This window comes from Pan paniscus, chromosome 10 (assembly GCF_029289425.2).
Source record: "Pan paniscus chromosome 10, NHGRI_mPanPan1-v2.0_pri, whole genome shotgun sequence".
Lineage (NCBI taxonomy): Eukaryota > Metazoa > Chordata > Mammalia > Primates > Hominidae > Pan > Pan paniscus.
Window position 1 is genome coordinate 44088074 of NC_073259.2, and position 16241 is coordinate 44104314.

At 48.6% G+C, this 16241-nt stretch overlaps 1 protein-coding gene across 5 annotated transcripts; it reads right to left on the minus strand.

The window, feature by feature from the left end:
• Nucleotides 1-681: 681 nt before the first annotated feature.
• Nucleotides 682-16128, minus strand: SMARCD1 (SWI/SNF related, matrix associated, actin dependent regulator of chromatin, subfamily d, member 1). Of its 5 annotated transcripts, XM_063593515.1 has the most exons (14): nucleotides 15773-16128; nucleotides 14971-15158; nucleotides 14653-14695; nucleotides 14438-14560; nucleotides 13831-13953; nucleotides 12678-12794; nucleotides 11329-11430; nucleotides 10910-11071; nucleotides 10722-10819; nucleotides 6718-6853; nucleotides 4317-4439; nucleotides 2509-2610; nucleotides 1758-2377; nucleotides 682-1270 (listed from the first exon to the last, which is right to left on the minus strand). In XM_063593515.1, exons 1-13 carry the CDS (start codon nucleotides 15947-15949, stop codon nucleotides 2324-2326), a joined length of 1548 nt encoding a protein of 515 aa, XP_063449585.1. In that variant the 5' UTR covers nucleotides 15950-16128; the 3' UTR covers nucleotides 682-1270; nucleotides 1758-2323. The 5 variants fall into 5 exon arrangements, with proteins under 5 accessions (XP_063449585.1, XP_003825905.4, XP_063449586.1 ...); XM_003825857.6 differs by having other exon boundaries at nucleotides 682-2377; nucleotides 15773-16109; XM_063593516.1 differs by lacking the exon at nucleotides 4317-4439 and having other exon boundaries at nucleotides 15773-15992.
• Nucleotides 16129-16241: the final 113 nt, after the last annotated feature.

Below are 16241 nucleotides of genomic sequence, written 5' to 3' on the forward strand. Positions count from 1 at the left end.
CCGGGCGTGGTGGCGGGCACCTGTAGTCCCAGCTACTCGGGAGGCTGAGGGAGGAGAATGGCGTGAACCCAGGAGGCGGAGCTTGCAGTGAGCCAAGATCGCGCTACTGCACTCCAGCCTGGGCAACAGTGAGACTCCGTCTCAAAAAAAAAAAAAAAGAGTAGCAGGCACGAAAAGCAAAAATGTCTTTGGTCGTCCAGATCCTGCCCACATCTAAACAGAAGCCCTGGGGAAGAAGTGAAACTCCTCCAAAGAAGGCTCAGGTTCGTCAAACCTAAGGGATCACGGGCATCTATGGCTCACTCCAGCCAACAGGTGCTCTGGGGAGCTCAGATGGACAAGGGGGAAAATGACTGCCACCAACCTGTTAGTACCTGCCTAGCAAGTCGGGAAAGGGCTCTTAAGATCCAGTGGTGAAGCCCAATAATCCCAACCAGCAACTAGGCTGCTTGGACCACTGGGGCAGACAGCAATCTCTTAAGGTAAGACCCTGAGGTCCACAAAAGTAGAAATCTCATTTTCCACTTTATCTCCCGTGTCTAGCATCACAACTAGCACATAGCAGGTGCTCAATAAATACTTGTCAAATAAAATGAACAAACACTACAAGCGTGGCTAATGGTATTGAAGGAAGAAGAGCTCAGGGAAGAGCTCTCTCACAGTAGGTAGGAGGACCCATACTTCAGAAGATTCTTTTATTAAAACTGGGTAACATCAATAAGGGGACAGTACAAAAAAAATTTTGGTCCATGAAAAAAACAATTCAGTTAATAAAAACAGTTATCAACAGGGACACTGTGGGAAGTACTGAGCTTCCTTCTCATGGTTCCAGCCAGGAGGCGGCCAGGGCTCAGCTGCCCCAAGGTTGTCCAGTGTCAACCTTTCAAGGGAGGGAAAATGGCAGGAAGGGGAAGACGGGGAGAAAATTCTGCTGTCCCCAGTGTAGAACAGGGAGGGATTTGGGGGTGGGGGTATGCTCGCAGGAGCCTGAGGAGGGGGTGGGGAAGCAGGGGCTTTGTCAGTTCTGTGGGTTTAGAGCCCATGCTGAACGGAATTCCCCCTTTGTGCCCAGCTGTCTCCCACCCTTGCTGTGTTGAGTCTGCGAGCCTGGGATATGCTAACTCGGGGGTGATACAACCTGGAAGAAGAATGTGAGGCTCTCCTGGAAAGATGCAAAAACCATCTCAGATCCAAGGGGCCAAGATCACAAGGTCCTGCTGCTACCTGAGGGGTCTGAAGCTTTGAGGGCAGGGGCTGGGGAGTCACAATCCTGTGAGGCAGGGAGAGGGAAGAGTCACAAACCCAACTCAGCACTATTCTCCAGCCCTAGGCGCTTTCACTCCTCAGTGCCCTAGAAGTCACCAGTAGGTGTCAACTGGGCAGACAAGGGACAGGAAGACAGGGATGGCCCAGGGCTTTTTACCCGTTTGGTTTTAGGCCTGTTTCTCCATTAAGGGATGCAGAGGCAGGGTGGAGTGAGTGAATGAATGAGTCACATCTCCAAACAGCAGGAAGGAACAGCCTCTGCTGGCAATGACAGTTCCCCAGATGAGATCCCTGGGGCTCTGAAAGGGAAAGGCAAGATTCCCCCACCCAAATGCCCGGGATTAGGGCAGATCTGAGGGAATCACAAAGGGCAGCCACAGGGAGTGTCTGGGAGGGAGCAATAAAGAACAAACTCCAATACTGATGTGGACCCCAACTAAGGAGTGAGAGAAGCACTGACAGCAGGCCAACCCAGAGGGCTGGGGACTGACCTGGGGCTCAGTGGAGCCCAAGAACCAGGGTTTCTGTAGTGCTACAGGGCAACAAGTGAAGGGAGAGTTTGTTCCAAACCTGTGGAGGGAAGGAAGGAAATTGGATTCTGTTATCAGGAGAGCCAAGATCAACTAGCTTATAGAGTGCCCACAGGCCTGAGTCTTGGAGAAGGAGCTAAAGCTCCCAACTCCTGGGTCTCTGAAGGGCAGGATCAGTGTAGCTGGTCCCCTTGAAGACCACCTGGCCTTAGGCCCAATCCATTCCAAGCACTCATTACCACTACATGTTCTCTCTCTAACACTATCTAGAGGTCCTATGTAGACCAGGGGAGGGTACAGGCACATGGGAACTTTGTGGGGCAAAGGGAAGCTGGGGGTGGGAAGGGATAGGGTGAAAGAAGAGGATAACAGGTGTCTTGTGAGACCCTCTTCATTCTGGTGTTGTCCTTGAACCAACAGCATCCCCTGGAACGCCCCAAGCAAGACCAAGGCAGATACTATGAGGCAGGCAGCACAGGGCCCAAATCAAGAATTGGTGCAGTCAAATCAGGGCTGTGGGAGAGGCCCTATGTATTCCGGATTCCCAGGGCTTGCTCTAATTCTTGTCGTCTCTGCTGCACCTAAGGAGAAAATAGTGAAGGGAGTGGAAGATGAGACAAACCAGAAGTTGGTATCTAACACCACTGACCCCCATCAGGGGTGAAAACCCCGTGCCTTTTGTCAATTTCCCCCGTGCACCCCATGTACTTACCTTGGAGTAGAAGTATCGGCACACAGCCTCCTGAGCCCAGGGCTGGAAGTAGAACTCAGCTCGGCGCTCCTCCTCTGGGTTACCCACCACATCAGTCATTGTCTGAGGGAAATGGAGATGCAGGGTGGAGGAAGAGAGAGGAGAAAAGGCTTGTTTCCTTCCTTCACACCCATTATTGGGTAAATTGTATCCTTCCCCAAAATGTTGAAGTCTAACCCCTAGTACCTGTGAATGTGACCTTATTTGGAAATAGGGTCTCTGCAGATGCTCAAGTTAAGATGAGGTCATTAGAGTACCCCCTAATATGACCGGTAGGTTCCCTTATAAAGAGGGGAAATTTAGACATGGAGACAGACACATACAGAAGGAAGACAACGTGAAGTCACACAGAGACCACTACCTACAAGCCAAGGAACGCCTGAGGTACCAGAAGCTGAGAGATGCACAGAACAGAGTCTCCCTCCCAGCTCGCGGAAGGAAGCAGTGCTGCCCACAACTGATTTTGGACTTCCAGCCTCCACAACTGTGAGACAAGCCTGTTGTTTGAAACTGCCCAGTTTGTGGTAGTTTGCTACAGCAGCCTCAGCAAACTGATACAACACCCAGTCACCTCTGCAATCAACAAGTCGTTGCCTTGTTCAGGGATCTTTCCTGGCATCCCTTTTCCCTTGCTCCTCTGCTCAGCCTCTCTAACTCGTCACAGTCAGCACAGGAGGGGTGACAACGGATGAGTTCATACTCTGTGCCCATTCCTATCTTCTTGCCTGAGCTTACTGTGCTCCCCTTTCTGGGAACGTCTTCAAATCCCAAATTTTCCATGAAGCCTTCCCCAGAGATTCTAGTCTCACTGATCTCCCTTATCTGAATCATCTTATTGGTCCTGGTCAGTCTAATAATGTCTTTTTTTTTTTTTTTTTTGAGATGGAGTCTCACTCTGTCAGCCAGGCTGGAGTGCAGTGGTGCAATCTCGGCTCACTGCAGCCTCTACCTCCCAGGTTCAAGCGATTCTCCTGCCTCAGCCTCCCGGGTAGCTGGGATTACAGGCACCCGCCACCACGCCTGGCTGATTTTTTTATTTTAGTAGAGATGGGGTTTCACCATGTTGGCCAGGCTAGTCTCAAACTCCTGACCTCAGGTGATCTGCCCTCCTCAGCCTCTCAAAGTGCTGGGATTACAGGCGTGAGCCACCGCACCTGGCCTGATAATGTCTTATATTTACTACTTTGTATCATACTAGCCTAGTTTCTTTTTTTTGAGACAGAGTTTCGCTCTGTCACCCAGGCTGGAGTGCAGCCGCACGATCTTGGCTCACTGCAACCTCTGCTTCCTGGGTTCAAGCAATTCTCCTGCCTTAGCCTCCCAAGTAGCTGGGATTGCAGGCGCGCACCACCACGCCTGGCTAAGTTTTTATATTTTTAGTGGAGACGGGGTTTCGCCATGTTGGCCAGGCTGGTCTCAAACTCCTGACCTCAAGCGATCCGTTGGCCTCGGCCTCCCAAAGTGCTGGGATTACAGGTGTGAGCCACCGTGCCTGGCTATACTAGCCTAGTTTCTTCAGACAGAATGTAGGCTGCTTTGAAAGCAGAGATCAGGTCTTCCACTCTGTATCCCTGACAAGATGAAGCACAGTGACAGACAAAGCAAGCACTAAATCAACACTTGATGGCTCTGCCCCCATTTCCCTGCTTAACTGCAAAATGGACCCTGGAACATGCTAAAGAAAAATCTGGCCCCTCACTCCTTCCTCTGGGTCTCCTACCAGCTGCTACATGACCTAAGTCCCTTCAGACCTCTCCTAGGTTCTTTACCTTGAGGTCCCTGCACTGGGACTGAAGCCAGTCATTGATGAAACCCTGAGGGTCTCTGGCAAAGCTCAGCATGAACTCCCGCTGAGTCTTCAGCTGGTTGATGGTTTCTATTGTCTCATGGATCTGAAAGGAAGAACGAAGCTCATACCATTTTCAAACTAGAAAAATGAGAAGTTAAATGGCAGGTGGTGCCTGACAACTTCACATGCCACTTCCAACCTAGTCACCATGCTGCCCACAGCTGGCACTATCATATAGAGCTCCAACTGCTCCGACCCTTGGCATTCTTTCAGCAGGTAATTTGCCCTTGTTTCTGTCTCTCTGTATACCCCATGTGAGGAAAGCTTTCCTTTTGGTCTCCCCAGTGCCCACTATGGGCAAAGCTACATGATGAATACTTACTCCACAGCACAAATGGGTCCAAAAGTGTTCTCAGGAAGAAAAGGACTGGCATCTGGGGCTGTCTCATAAGCTCTCATCTCTGGGTTTTGTTCTCAACTCTCTTCTCATTCTGCATACTCCTCCCGGCAATTTCTTTGACTTGTATGTCTTCCATTACCACTGACGGGGTAATGAGTCCCCAGTCTGCAGCCCAGAGTCTATCTTCTATACTCCAACCAATCCAACTGCTTAAACTTGACATTAAATTCACTACCCTTTCTCCAATACCTGCTCCTCCTCCTCCCCTCTTCCCAGTCATAGTAAATACTACTGTCCACCCAAGCTAGAGACCTGGGAGGCATCATAACATTTCCTTCTCATTCATCCCTCACTCTAATAATCCAAACAGTGGCCAAATTCCTTCAATTCCACCTTGACACCTCTCAAATCTATCTACTTATCTCCACCCTCACTGTCGGGACTGTAAATTTAGGGCCTCAACACGTCTCACATGGATTACTGCACCAGCCTCCTAACTGGGCTTCCTGCCTCCAGCCCTGCCCTCTTGACAAATTATTCTCCATTCACCTTCCTGCAAGTGATCATTCTATATACAAATAGCATCAGTCCCTCCACTGGTAATGATCTCTCAACCAGCTGTCTTACACAGTCTTCAGGATGAAACATAAACCAGCTTTCCCTGAATCAAAGGTTCTTCATGATTAGGCATCTGGCTCCCTATCTAGCTTTCCTTCCCAAAACATCCCGTCCTCGGCACTCTATGCTGCATCTAGCATACTAAATGGCTCGTACTTCTTTAAGACACCAGGCTCTCTCTCTCTTCTCTGGACCTTTACATGCCCTATTCCCTCTTTCTGGAACGTCTTCTGCCTCCTATGCCCCCAGCACTACTATCCTTTTTGCCCTTTCATTAACACCCACTTTGTCCTTCAAGATTTAGTTGGGGCCGGGCGCGGTGGCTCACGCCTGTGATCCCAGCACTTTGGGAGGCCGAAGCGGGTGGATCACCTGAGGTCAGGAGTTCAAGACCAGCCTGACCAATATGGTGAAACCCCGTCTCTACTAAAAATACAAAAATTAGCTGGGCGTAGTGGCAGGTGCCTGTAGTCCCAGCTACTCAGGAGGCTGAGACAGGAGAACTGCTTGAACCCAGGAGGCGGAGGTTGTAGTAAGCCAAGATCATGCCATTGCACTCCAGCCTGAGCGACAGAGCAAGACTCCATCTCAAAAAAAAAAAAAGAAAAGATTTAGTTGGGGCATCAACTCTTCCAGCAAAGCCTCCCTTTCTCCTTCATGTTCCCAAAGCACTTTTGGCTTTATTTGCAAGGACTGCGTCTAATAATAACAACCCAGATAACAATAATAGTAGCAGAAGTTACCATTTGTTGTTTTTATGTGCCAGATACAGTCTCAAGTCTTTACACACACTCCCTCATTTAATCGTCATAGCAACCTGATTAAAATAGGTACTATGGGCTGGGCGTGGTGGCTCACGCCTGTAATCCCAGTACTTTGGGAGGCTGAGGCGGGCAGATCACTTGAGGTCAGGAGTTGGAGACCAGCCTGGCCAACATGGTGAAACGCCGTCCCTACTAAAAATACAAAAATCAGCCGGGTGTGATAGTGGGTGACTGTAATCCCAGCTACTTGGGAGGCTGAGGCAGGAGAATCGCTTGAACCCAGGAAGTGGAGGTTGCCGTGAGGCGGGATTGCACCACTGCACTCCAGCCTGGGCGAGAGAGCGAGACTCCTGAAAAGAAAAAAGGAAAAAAAAGGTACTATGGTCTCTATTCCACAAATCAGAAACTGAGGCTCAGTGCTGTTGAGAGTATCCCCACAATCAGAATTCATTTGAGTCTAGCTCAAACCAGCACCAAGCACAGTACCTGACATATACTGGGTGTCACCGTATTTTGAATGAACACTAAGAACCAAAAGGAGGCCTTGAAGCTGTGATAGGGGCTGGTGGTACCCAACTATCCAGGGCACAGACCCCTACCTTGTTGTCTAGAGTAGCAATCTCCTGTTGGCTGGCAGTGGACAGCAGAAAAGAATTCATCTGGGTCTTCAAGGTGTCATCCACTTCAACATCAATGTCATAACAAGCTGTCTTTTTCTGATCATTCGGGTCAACACTGGACAGGAAACCAAAGGGGCCTGGTAAAGAGCTTGTCCCCTAAGACCTAATTACACAGGGTCAAAAAAAGATGACCCAGGATGAAGAGAAAAGGGGCTAACTGTAAAAGGGCCCAAGAACTTTCGGGTGTGACAGAAATGTTCTGCACTTTATTGTGGCAGCTACATGGTGTACAGATCTGGCAAAAATCTTCAAACTACACTTTCAATTGGTATAATTTGTTATATATAAATTATACTTCAATAAAGTTGATTTATTTAAAAAGTCAGTGGTAAAAATTCAAGCAGTACAAAAGGTATCCTGTGAAAAGGAGTTCCTTCCTCTCCAGAGGAAATCACTGCTACAGTCTCCTATATATCTTTCTCCCTTAAAAAAAAATATTTGGCAGCCAGGCGTGGTGGCTTATGCCTGTAATCCCAGCACTTTGGGAGGCCAAGGTGGGCGATCACCTGAGGTCAGGAACATGGTGAAACCCCATTTCTACTAAAAATTAGCCAGACGTGGTAGCTCAAGCCTGTAATCCCAGCTACTGGGGAAGCTGAGGCAGGAGAATCTCTTGAACCCGGGAGGCAGAGGTTATAGTGAGCCAAGTTCATGCCACTATACTTCAGCCTGGGTGACAGAGTGAGACGATCTCTAAAAATAAAAAAAATTTGGCGAGCCATGGTGGCTCATGCCTGTAATCCTAACACTTTGGGAGGCTCAGGTAAGAGGACTGCTTGAGCCCACGAGTTTGAGACCAGCCTACACCACACAGACCCCAGTTTCTACAAAAAATTTCAAAACAATTCCTGGGCGTGGTGGCACACATCTGTGGTCCCAGCTGCTCAGGAGGCGAGGTGGGAGGATCACTTGAGCCCAGGAGGTCGAGGATGCAGTGAGCCATGATTACACCACTGCACTCCAGCCTGGGCAACAGAGAGAGACTCTGTCTCAAAAAAGAAATAATAATAATAATTTTTAAAACTTCTTTGGCCAGGTGCGGTGGCTCACAACTGTAATCCCAGCACTCTGGGAAGCCAACACGGGCAGATCACTCAAGGCCAGGAATTCAACACTAGTGTGGCCAACATGGCGAAACCCCAATACAAAAAGTGGTGCACGCCTGTAATTACAATTACTTGGGAGGCCGAGGCACGAGAATTGCTTGAACCTGGGAGGCAGGGGTTGCAGAGAGCGAAGATCATGCCACTGCACTCCAGCCTGGATGACAGAGCAAGACTCTGTATGTTTAAACAAACGAAGCCTTTTTTTTTTTTTTTTTTAGATGGAGTCTTGCTCTGTTGTCTATGCTGGAGTGCAGTGGCGCAATCTTGGCTCACTGCAACCTCTGCCTCCCAGGTTCAAGCGATTCTCCTGCCTCAGCCTCCCAAGTAGCTGGGACTACAGGCGCCCACCACCACGCCCAGCTAATTTTTGTATTTTTAGTAGAGATGGGGTTTCACCATATTAGCCAGACTGGTCTTGAACTCCTGACCTTGTGATCCACCCACCTTGGCCTCCCAAAGTGCTGGGATTACAGACGTGAGCCACTGCGCCCAGCCAAACAAATCTTTTTTTATTGTTTCAGAGACAGGATTTTACTATGTTGCCCAGGCTGGACTCAAACTCCAGGACTCAAGTGATCTACCCACCTCAGCCTCTGGAGTAGCTGGGTCTACAGGAATGTGCCACCGTGCCTGGCTTTCTCCCTTTTAAACTAAAATTGACCCCAAAAATAAAGTCAAACACAAAATTAAAAGTGGTCTAACTTTAAGCATAGGAATATAGGACAGACCAACTTCTACTGACCTAATTTATAGGTTGAGGAGTTACTACTGTGTAAGTGAAGGTTCAGGGTCTTATCTTTTTTCTTTTTTTCCCCTCCCTCTCTGTCATCTTGTAGGTTCAGGGTCAAAAGAAAAAAAAAAAAAAAGCCCACCGGGTGTGGTGGCTCACACCTGTAATCCCAGCACTTTGGGAGGCCGAGGCGGGTGGATCACGTGATCAAGAGATCGAGACCATCCTGGCCAACATGGTAAAACCCCATCTCTACTAAAATACAAAAAATTAGCTAAGCATGGTGGCATGCGCCTGTAATCCCAACTACTTGGGAGGCTGAGGCAGGAGAATCGCTTGAACCCAGGAGGCACAGGTTGCAGTGAGCCGAGATTGTGCCACTGCACTCCAGCCTGGCAACAGAGTGAGATTCTGTCTCAAAAAAAAAAAAAAGAAAGAAAGAAAGAAAAGAAAAGAAAAGAAAAGAAAAGAAAAGAAAAGAAAAGAAAGCCCTTACCGGAATTAATATGGAATAAAGGAAGGAAGACAAAGAGACTATATCCAACTACAGAGACACGCTGCTTTGAGAAGGAAATTTTCTTCACTCCCTATCTAGAGATGCCTTGCTCTGCAGCTTCTAAACAAAAAAGTGAATAGAGGTAATGGAATTGGGAGGCTTGGACTAGAATGCTGTACCATCCAGAGAAAAGATGGCTGCTGAGCCCTTCCATGAGTGAAGAGCTGGTACATGTTTAACAACTGATCTTCCAAAGGAGAGTGGGAGGAGGTGCCCAGATGTGTGGCATTTGCTTATCTTTGGGCTTTAAATATTCTGATTTCAGCTGGGCGCGGTGGCTCACACCTGTAATCCCAGCACTTTGGGAGGCCAGGTGGGCGAATCACCAGAGGTCAGGAGTTTGAGATCAGCCTGGCAAACATGGTGAAGCTCCGTCTCTACTAAAAATATTAAAAAATTAGCTGGGCATGGTAGCAGGTGCCTGTAATCCCAGCGACGTGGGAGGCTGGGGAGGGAGAATTGCTTGAACTCAGGAGGCGGAGGTTTCAGTGAGCTGAGATCATGCCACTGCACACCAGCCTGGGCAACAAGAGCGAAACTACATCTCAAAACAAAACAAAACAAAAGGCCGGGCGCAGTGGCTCACGCCTGTAGTCCCAGCACTTTGGGAGGCCAAGGCGGGCGGATCACCTGAGGTCGGGAGTTCAAGACCAGCCTGACCAACATGGAGAAACCTGGTCTCTACTAAAAATACAAAATTAGCCAGGCATGGTGGCACATGCCTGTAATCCCGGCTACGGCAGGAGAATCACTTGAACCCAGTAGGCAGAGGTTACGGTGAGCCAAGATTGTGCCATTGCACTCCAGCCTGGGTAACAAGAGTGAAACTCCATCCCCAAAAAAAAAAAAAAAAATTCTGATTTCAAGCTACCAACATTACATTACTGTTCATGGGAAGAGATGCACAGTAACACATAAGCACATCATTATATCATATTTCCGCCAGATGGATACAACAGGCAAAAATAACCTCAAGAGCACAAATACAGGCTGGGCGTGGTGGCTCATGCCTGTAATCCGAGCACTTTGGGAGGCCGAGGCGGGCAGATCACGAGGCTCGGCGAGCAGATCACGAGGTCAGATTGAGACCATCCTGGCTAACATGGTGAAACCCCATCTCTACTAAAAATACAAAAAATTAGCCAGGTGTGGTGACGGGTGCCTGTAGTCCCGGCTACTCGGGAGGCTGAGGCAGGAGAATGGCGTGAACCCAGGAGGCGGAGCTTGCAGTGAGCCAAGATCGCGCCACTGGACTCCAGCCTGGGTGACAGAGTGAGACTCTGTCTCAACAACAACAACAAAAAAAAAGCACAAATACAATAAAATGTAATAATTAGGAAGTTATACTTTTTGAGTATATGTTACCCACTTTTAGTCTAATATATTTAATTATAAGTTTATATAATTTAATTGTCAGTAACAGTTGTGTTTAACAATCTGTTTGCAAAATTCCTGAAAATTTGACAACTGGCTTGTGCAAATTGGTACAAGGCAGCTCCGGCACAGCACTGCCTCCCACACACAGGCCTACCTGATGACATGATTAATGATGATAGGTTCTGGTGGCATAAGCAAGGCATGGAGCCGCTGAGGGATCTCTGAAAACTTCATACGTTGAGACTCAAAGATCTGTAGCAAAGGGGAGAAGCACGAGGTTAGCAGTTTGAGCATAACTAGTGTTCTAATGGATTCTAGCAAAAGAATGGGTCCATTACTTACCTGCTGCAGGTACTTGTCACAGATGACAAACTCCCGCTCGTGAGGGTCCTGGAGCTTATGTGTCTTAATATATTGCCACAGTGCTTGGATGATCACTGGACGAGTCTGGGTATGGATGCCCAGGAGTCGAGCTAGGCGGGGGTCTAATTTAAACTGGGGAGGCTGCAGGGAACCAAAGGGTATAGGGGATGAAGCTAGTTAGCTGCGTCTATATGCAGCAATACATTCAAGCTATTCAACAAATAATGTAGTGCTTTTTCTGGGACAGAAAAATTCTAGGAAGAACTCAGAGATGACTAAGACTCTATCTCTGTGCCAAAGTGGCAAATTATTCACAACTAGACATAAACTCTTTAAAGTGAGACTGCTGATGGGATGTGGCTGTGAAAGCTGGACCCCCTCACACCACCACAGAATACCTGGTAATCCAGCATCAGTAGGACAGTACACCGTACATTCACGTCTCCCGGCCGCTTCACCTGAAAGCCATCGGTCTCCTGGGTAGTGGCGGTCCTGTGCCACTACAGAGAGGAAGATGTCAGGGGGTGCTCTCCCAGAGGAAGAGCTGGGGTGGGAGGGAAGAGCTTCTGTAATGACTGAATATTCAACTTTGATTACTGAGGCTAATGGAGAAGAGTAATAGCATGAAGCATTTTAAAAAACTGCATATGGCTTTGGGATTACTGTCTGTGTATAAGTAGATTAACCTTTTAATTGTTTGTGGTTGCATTTAAATAAGCCTGAATGTCCAGTGATAATTTTATCCACAAAATGGATAATACACATGTGAACAGTAACATAGCTATCATTTACTGAGTACTTACTATGTGTGAGAGTATTCTAAGACATTTACCTGGATTATCTCACTTCCCGAACATCTATACAAGATAGGCACAATTATATTTATTTTACAGATGAGAAAACTAATGCTCAGCATAATAAAGTAACTTGCCTAGGTCAAACAGCCAATAAGTGGTGGAGCCACCATTTGAGCTCTGATGTGTCTGATTCTACAGTCCACATCCTTAGCCACTATACTCTACTGCTATAAAATTAAATATATTTACAAGTTTCTATTGATTCTATGACTTACTTCCCTTATTAGATGGTAAAGACCTCCCCATGTCTCTTAGTGGTTGAGGTTAAGGGGCTGCAGCTACACTGGCAAAGAAAGGAGCAGGTTAAGTTCACTTGGAGTGCTGGCTGGACTGTCATTCTGGTTTTGCCTGTTTCCCAAAGAATACTGTTGCTAACATGGGCTTCAAAACGTTGTGCAATCAGGCATCATAATAAAGGATTTTTGGTGAATTGGAATGTAAATGTAAACAGAGCAGAAACCAAGAGGAAGTCCCAGATCTATAATGGTAACCTTGGCAAGTACTAGTACCCTATCAGTCAATCACTCTCATTACAGCAACTGCTGCCAAGAAAAATGGATAAATACATCTCACCATTATTAACAAGCAAGATACAGAGATGGCCTGGCACATACAAGAGGCCACCAGTAGACTTTCCCTTGAAAGAGGTGGCAGTGACCAGGATAGTAACATTAAAAAGATGGGACAAGTTAGGTTACAAGAGCCCTTGGTCCTAACTAAACATGCTAGTGCCACCTAGAGGTCAATGTGCAAACTGTACACCTGGAGCGGTACTGTGTACACCTAGAGTGACTACTTTATACCTCCCCCTCTCCTTAGACATTAAAATACGGCTCCCAAGTCCATCATCCTCCAATCAGAGTCAAAGCCTAGAAGGCAGAACTACTCACTTCTACCAGATGGTTGTCTGGCCCATACAGGTCTTTGTCCAGTTCAATCACCAAGGACTTAAAAAAGGAAGAGAACTTCCTCTTTTGTTTAGTGGCATCATATTTGGACAAGGCTGACTAGAAGAGAGAAAATAAAAATCACATTAGGAAAGGCCAAAAGAAACTTCCCAAGACAAAATCCTATGAAAAAGGAACCCCAACAACAATGGGAAAAAACTCAAAAAATATCTTCTGAATATCTCTTAAGAGAGATAGGCAAAATAGGCATCTGCAGGTATTAAACCAATCATGGTAGCAACAGAACCCTGAAGAAGCAGCCTAGAACACATAGAGGGTCACTGTTTTACCCATCTCATTTGCCCAAGGGAAATGAGGCAAGTTAAGCAAACCATTGCACATAACTAAGCGAGTTTGAACAGAGAAAAGTCTGACTCTAGAGGGGAAATGAATCACAGGCAATAAGCAGCCAGAACAAAAACAGCTTTATTTGGACAGAATGACACCACCAGCAGATGGACCGGACCTATATAGAGAAGGAGGCTCTGACACTGAGCCCTGGTTCTCCTGCAAAAGTGCATTCCAATTAGCTTGCCTGCGAGCAGCTAAAAATAAGAGCCAGAGAATGTAAGGGAATGAGAGAAAGGTGAGCTTCCCCGAGGAGCTTCTGGGGTGGGAAGTTTGGGGACTATCACCTGTCAGCTGATGCTCCCCAGGAAGCAACAAAGAGCCTGTCAAGAGAAATCTATCCTACTTAAACTGTGGGGTGCCTCCAATGAAAGTTGAGAAGATAGAGATACCACAAGGACTCAGAGAGGAAACACAGCCTCAAATTAAGTGCAAACTCGATTAAAAAAAAAAAAACTAAATAATCTACAGATATGGCTAAATCCAATGGCCAGCAGCACCAAGAGGAAGGTAAACCACAAATCAGATCCCAGGACAATAAGGTTCTCCATATGATACCAGTGAGGGCCAAAGGTGTGGGGGCAAACACAAAGGACCACTGTCTTTCAGTGCAGGGAACAGTGTCCCTCTCCTTACTGCTCCCAAAAGGAGCTGTGAGCACCAGTTAGGCTTCCTGCTGACCAGACAACACTGTTCATTCCCAGCAGCTCCCACCCTAGATGCCAACCATTGTGGACCTTGAACTCACATCCTCCAGGAGCCGTCCTTCTACCCGAAGCTCCCAGGAAGCCACCGTCCCTTCCCCATCCTCGGCATCTGACTTAGCCGGATTGAAAGTGTTAGAAATGAAAATTCGCAGCTTCCGTTTTTGCTGAGGAAGGCAGAAACAGGATTGATCGTGGGGCTTCAGTGGTCTGATGTTGAAGACAACGGTCTCCCCAAACCCCAAAATTACTCCTAACAGACTGGCTTACTGTCTACCCAGTCCCTTGGGTGGGTGGATGAAGATTCCATTTAGAAGAGGAGTACTGGCCATCAGCCTAAGTACAAGTGCATATAGTGGGATGCCAGGTGGACAAAGTCATGCAAGGTGCCAGGTTCCCAAGGTAGCAGAGCAGTTACAGCGAAAACATGGACAAGGGTATATTTGTAGTGCAAGAGACATCAAGAGCCCCTCCCCCTTTGCCATTCTGTTCTTATCCTCCTAATGTAATTCTCAGTTTGTAGGCGGAAGGGAGAGATGCAATTTAAATGCCAAGGAGAGTTGTGCTGTGCCTTTGATTTCTCATCCTAATTCTGCTGAAGGTTCCTGGGTCCTCTCCTTTGGCTCTCTGCCTAGTACTTTCCTGTGTTACCTTGATGGGACGTTTCAAGGCCTCTTGGATATCTAGCCGTTTCCTCATGATAGTCTGGTCCAGTTTCCTTTCAAAAGCCAAGAGATCCATATAGGCCTGGGATTCTGGTACCAGTTCACGAATCTTAGGAACAGAAAAATTAATTGAAATCTAGGATGATCATCTCTATACTCAAACTCACCACACTTTCCAGAAGACATATAGCCTGGACTCACCCTTTGAGGTAGAATTTTGTCAGCCATCTTCTTTTTCTTTGCACTGTTGGGAATAAATACTATTATCAGGTTGGGACAGAACTAGTCAGAACGTGAAAATAAGCTGTCAGCACGTCCATTTATAGTAATGTGAAGGGATTGCAAAGCTTCTCTCAAAGAACTACCACCACCACCACCACCACCACCAAGCATTCTCAAGGATGAGTTCTGTAGCACCATCTGCTGACACAGCACCACCACTTCTTGGTTCAGGTACTCCCACCACCTGTGTCCTCCCAGGCTCCCTCCCTCCCTCCCTCTGCCCCAGGACCATCTTACTTGTGGTTTCGATTTTGGACCGCCTGCTGCTGGACCTGCTGGATCTGCTGAGGGGCAGGTCTCTTGCGGGACTGATCCATCCCTGACTGGGCCAGGCCAGGTCGGACTGAAGGGTTCCCCCCATAGCCAGGGGGTCCCATGGAAGGTCCCTGAGGTGTCATTCGGCTGCCTGGCAACATACCTGGTCTCTACAGAGGGGAGAGGACCCAGAGATGTCATGGTTTCACCTGCTAAACCCCATCAAGAAAGAAAAGCAGGGAACGCCTGAGATCTTTGAATGAAGTAAGGTTTAGGGATGGAATGGAGGACAATGAGAGGAGAACCCTTTGCTCCAGTAGTGACTCCATAGAAAAATAGAGTCCAAAAGCTAAGCGAGAGCCAGATTATACTCAAATTCTCAGTCTATTTTGGATGGGACACATCGGACATCGCCAGTTCCACATTTACTCTGCTAGCTACTATCTCTTTAGAAGCTGACCTCAATTTGTCAGCTACACGTTCTGTGTTCCTCTGATCACTGGAGCTGCTCAAGCCCCTTTGCACTCCGGCCCTCATATAGGTATCCCTGGACCCACTTCACCCACCCAGGTTCTCTACCGACTCCCCACGGAAACAATGCCCCTAGGAGCAGGTGTGTAACTGCCTCCCCCTCTCTTTCTGCGCACTGCCTCCCCCAACCCGCACCCAGAGCCCGAACCCCTCCCAAGGGAGTCCCTCCTACTTCTCCCCCCACCCCTGTCACTCCCATGTCCCCGCTCGGCCCCGCCCCCGGCCCGCGCGCCCCTCCTCCTGCCCCACTCACCGGATAGGCCGCTCCGGGCATCGGGGAGCGGTACAGCCCTTGACCCGGAGCCGGGCCCATTCGCACAGGAGGCCCCGGAGTTCCGCCCGGGCCCAAGGCAGCAGCCGCGCCCGCCCCTCCTGAGGCTCCGGCGCCGCCGCTTGGAGCCACAGACTGGAAACCCGCCCGGGCCGCCATCTTCCCGGAGCCGCCGATGCAGCCGCACAAAGAACCGGAACCGGAACTCCCCCCGCCCCCCGAGCGCCCCCCGAGCGCCCGCCTGTTCCCCCGGCCGGCCGGCCGGCACGGGAGGCTCAGGGCAGCGAGACTACGGGCTAGAGCGGGGCGACTAGCGGAAAAGGCGTGCTGGCCACGCCCTCCCGCCTTCACGGTCCGGGAGGGAAAACCATAGAGAAGAGCTCTGCAATAGAGAGGCCGCGTGAGCGGGCGCCCCCAGGCCGACGGGAGGAAGACAAGGACCTGGAAAGGG

What these genes read in the sequence shown, in the direction of transcription:
- SMARCD1 (XM_063593515.1), bottom strand. Translation starts at nt 15,949, where the DNA reads ATGGCGGCCCGGGCGGGTTTCCAGTCTGTGGCTCCAAGCGGCGGCGCC. An exon ending in TGCCCGGAGCGGCCTATCCG is followed by an intron (nt 15,159 to 15,772) that starts GTGAGTGGGGCA and finishes TCCCCTCTGTAG; the next exon opens with AGACCAGGTATGTTGCCAGG. An exon ending in CAGACAACCATCTGGTAGAA is followed by an intron (nt 11,431 to 12,677) that starts GTGAGTAGTTCT and finishes TCCTCTCTGTAG; the next exon opens with TGGCACAGGACCGCCACTAC.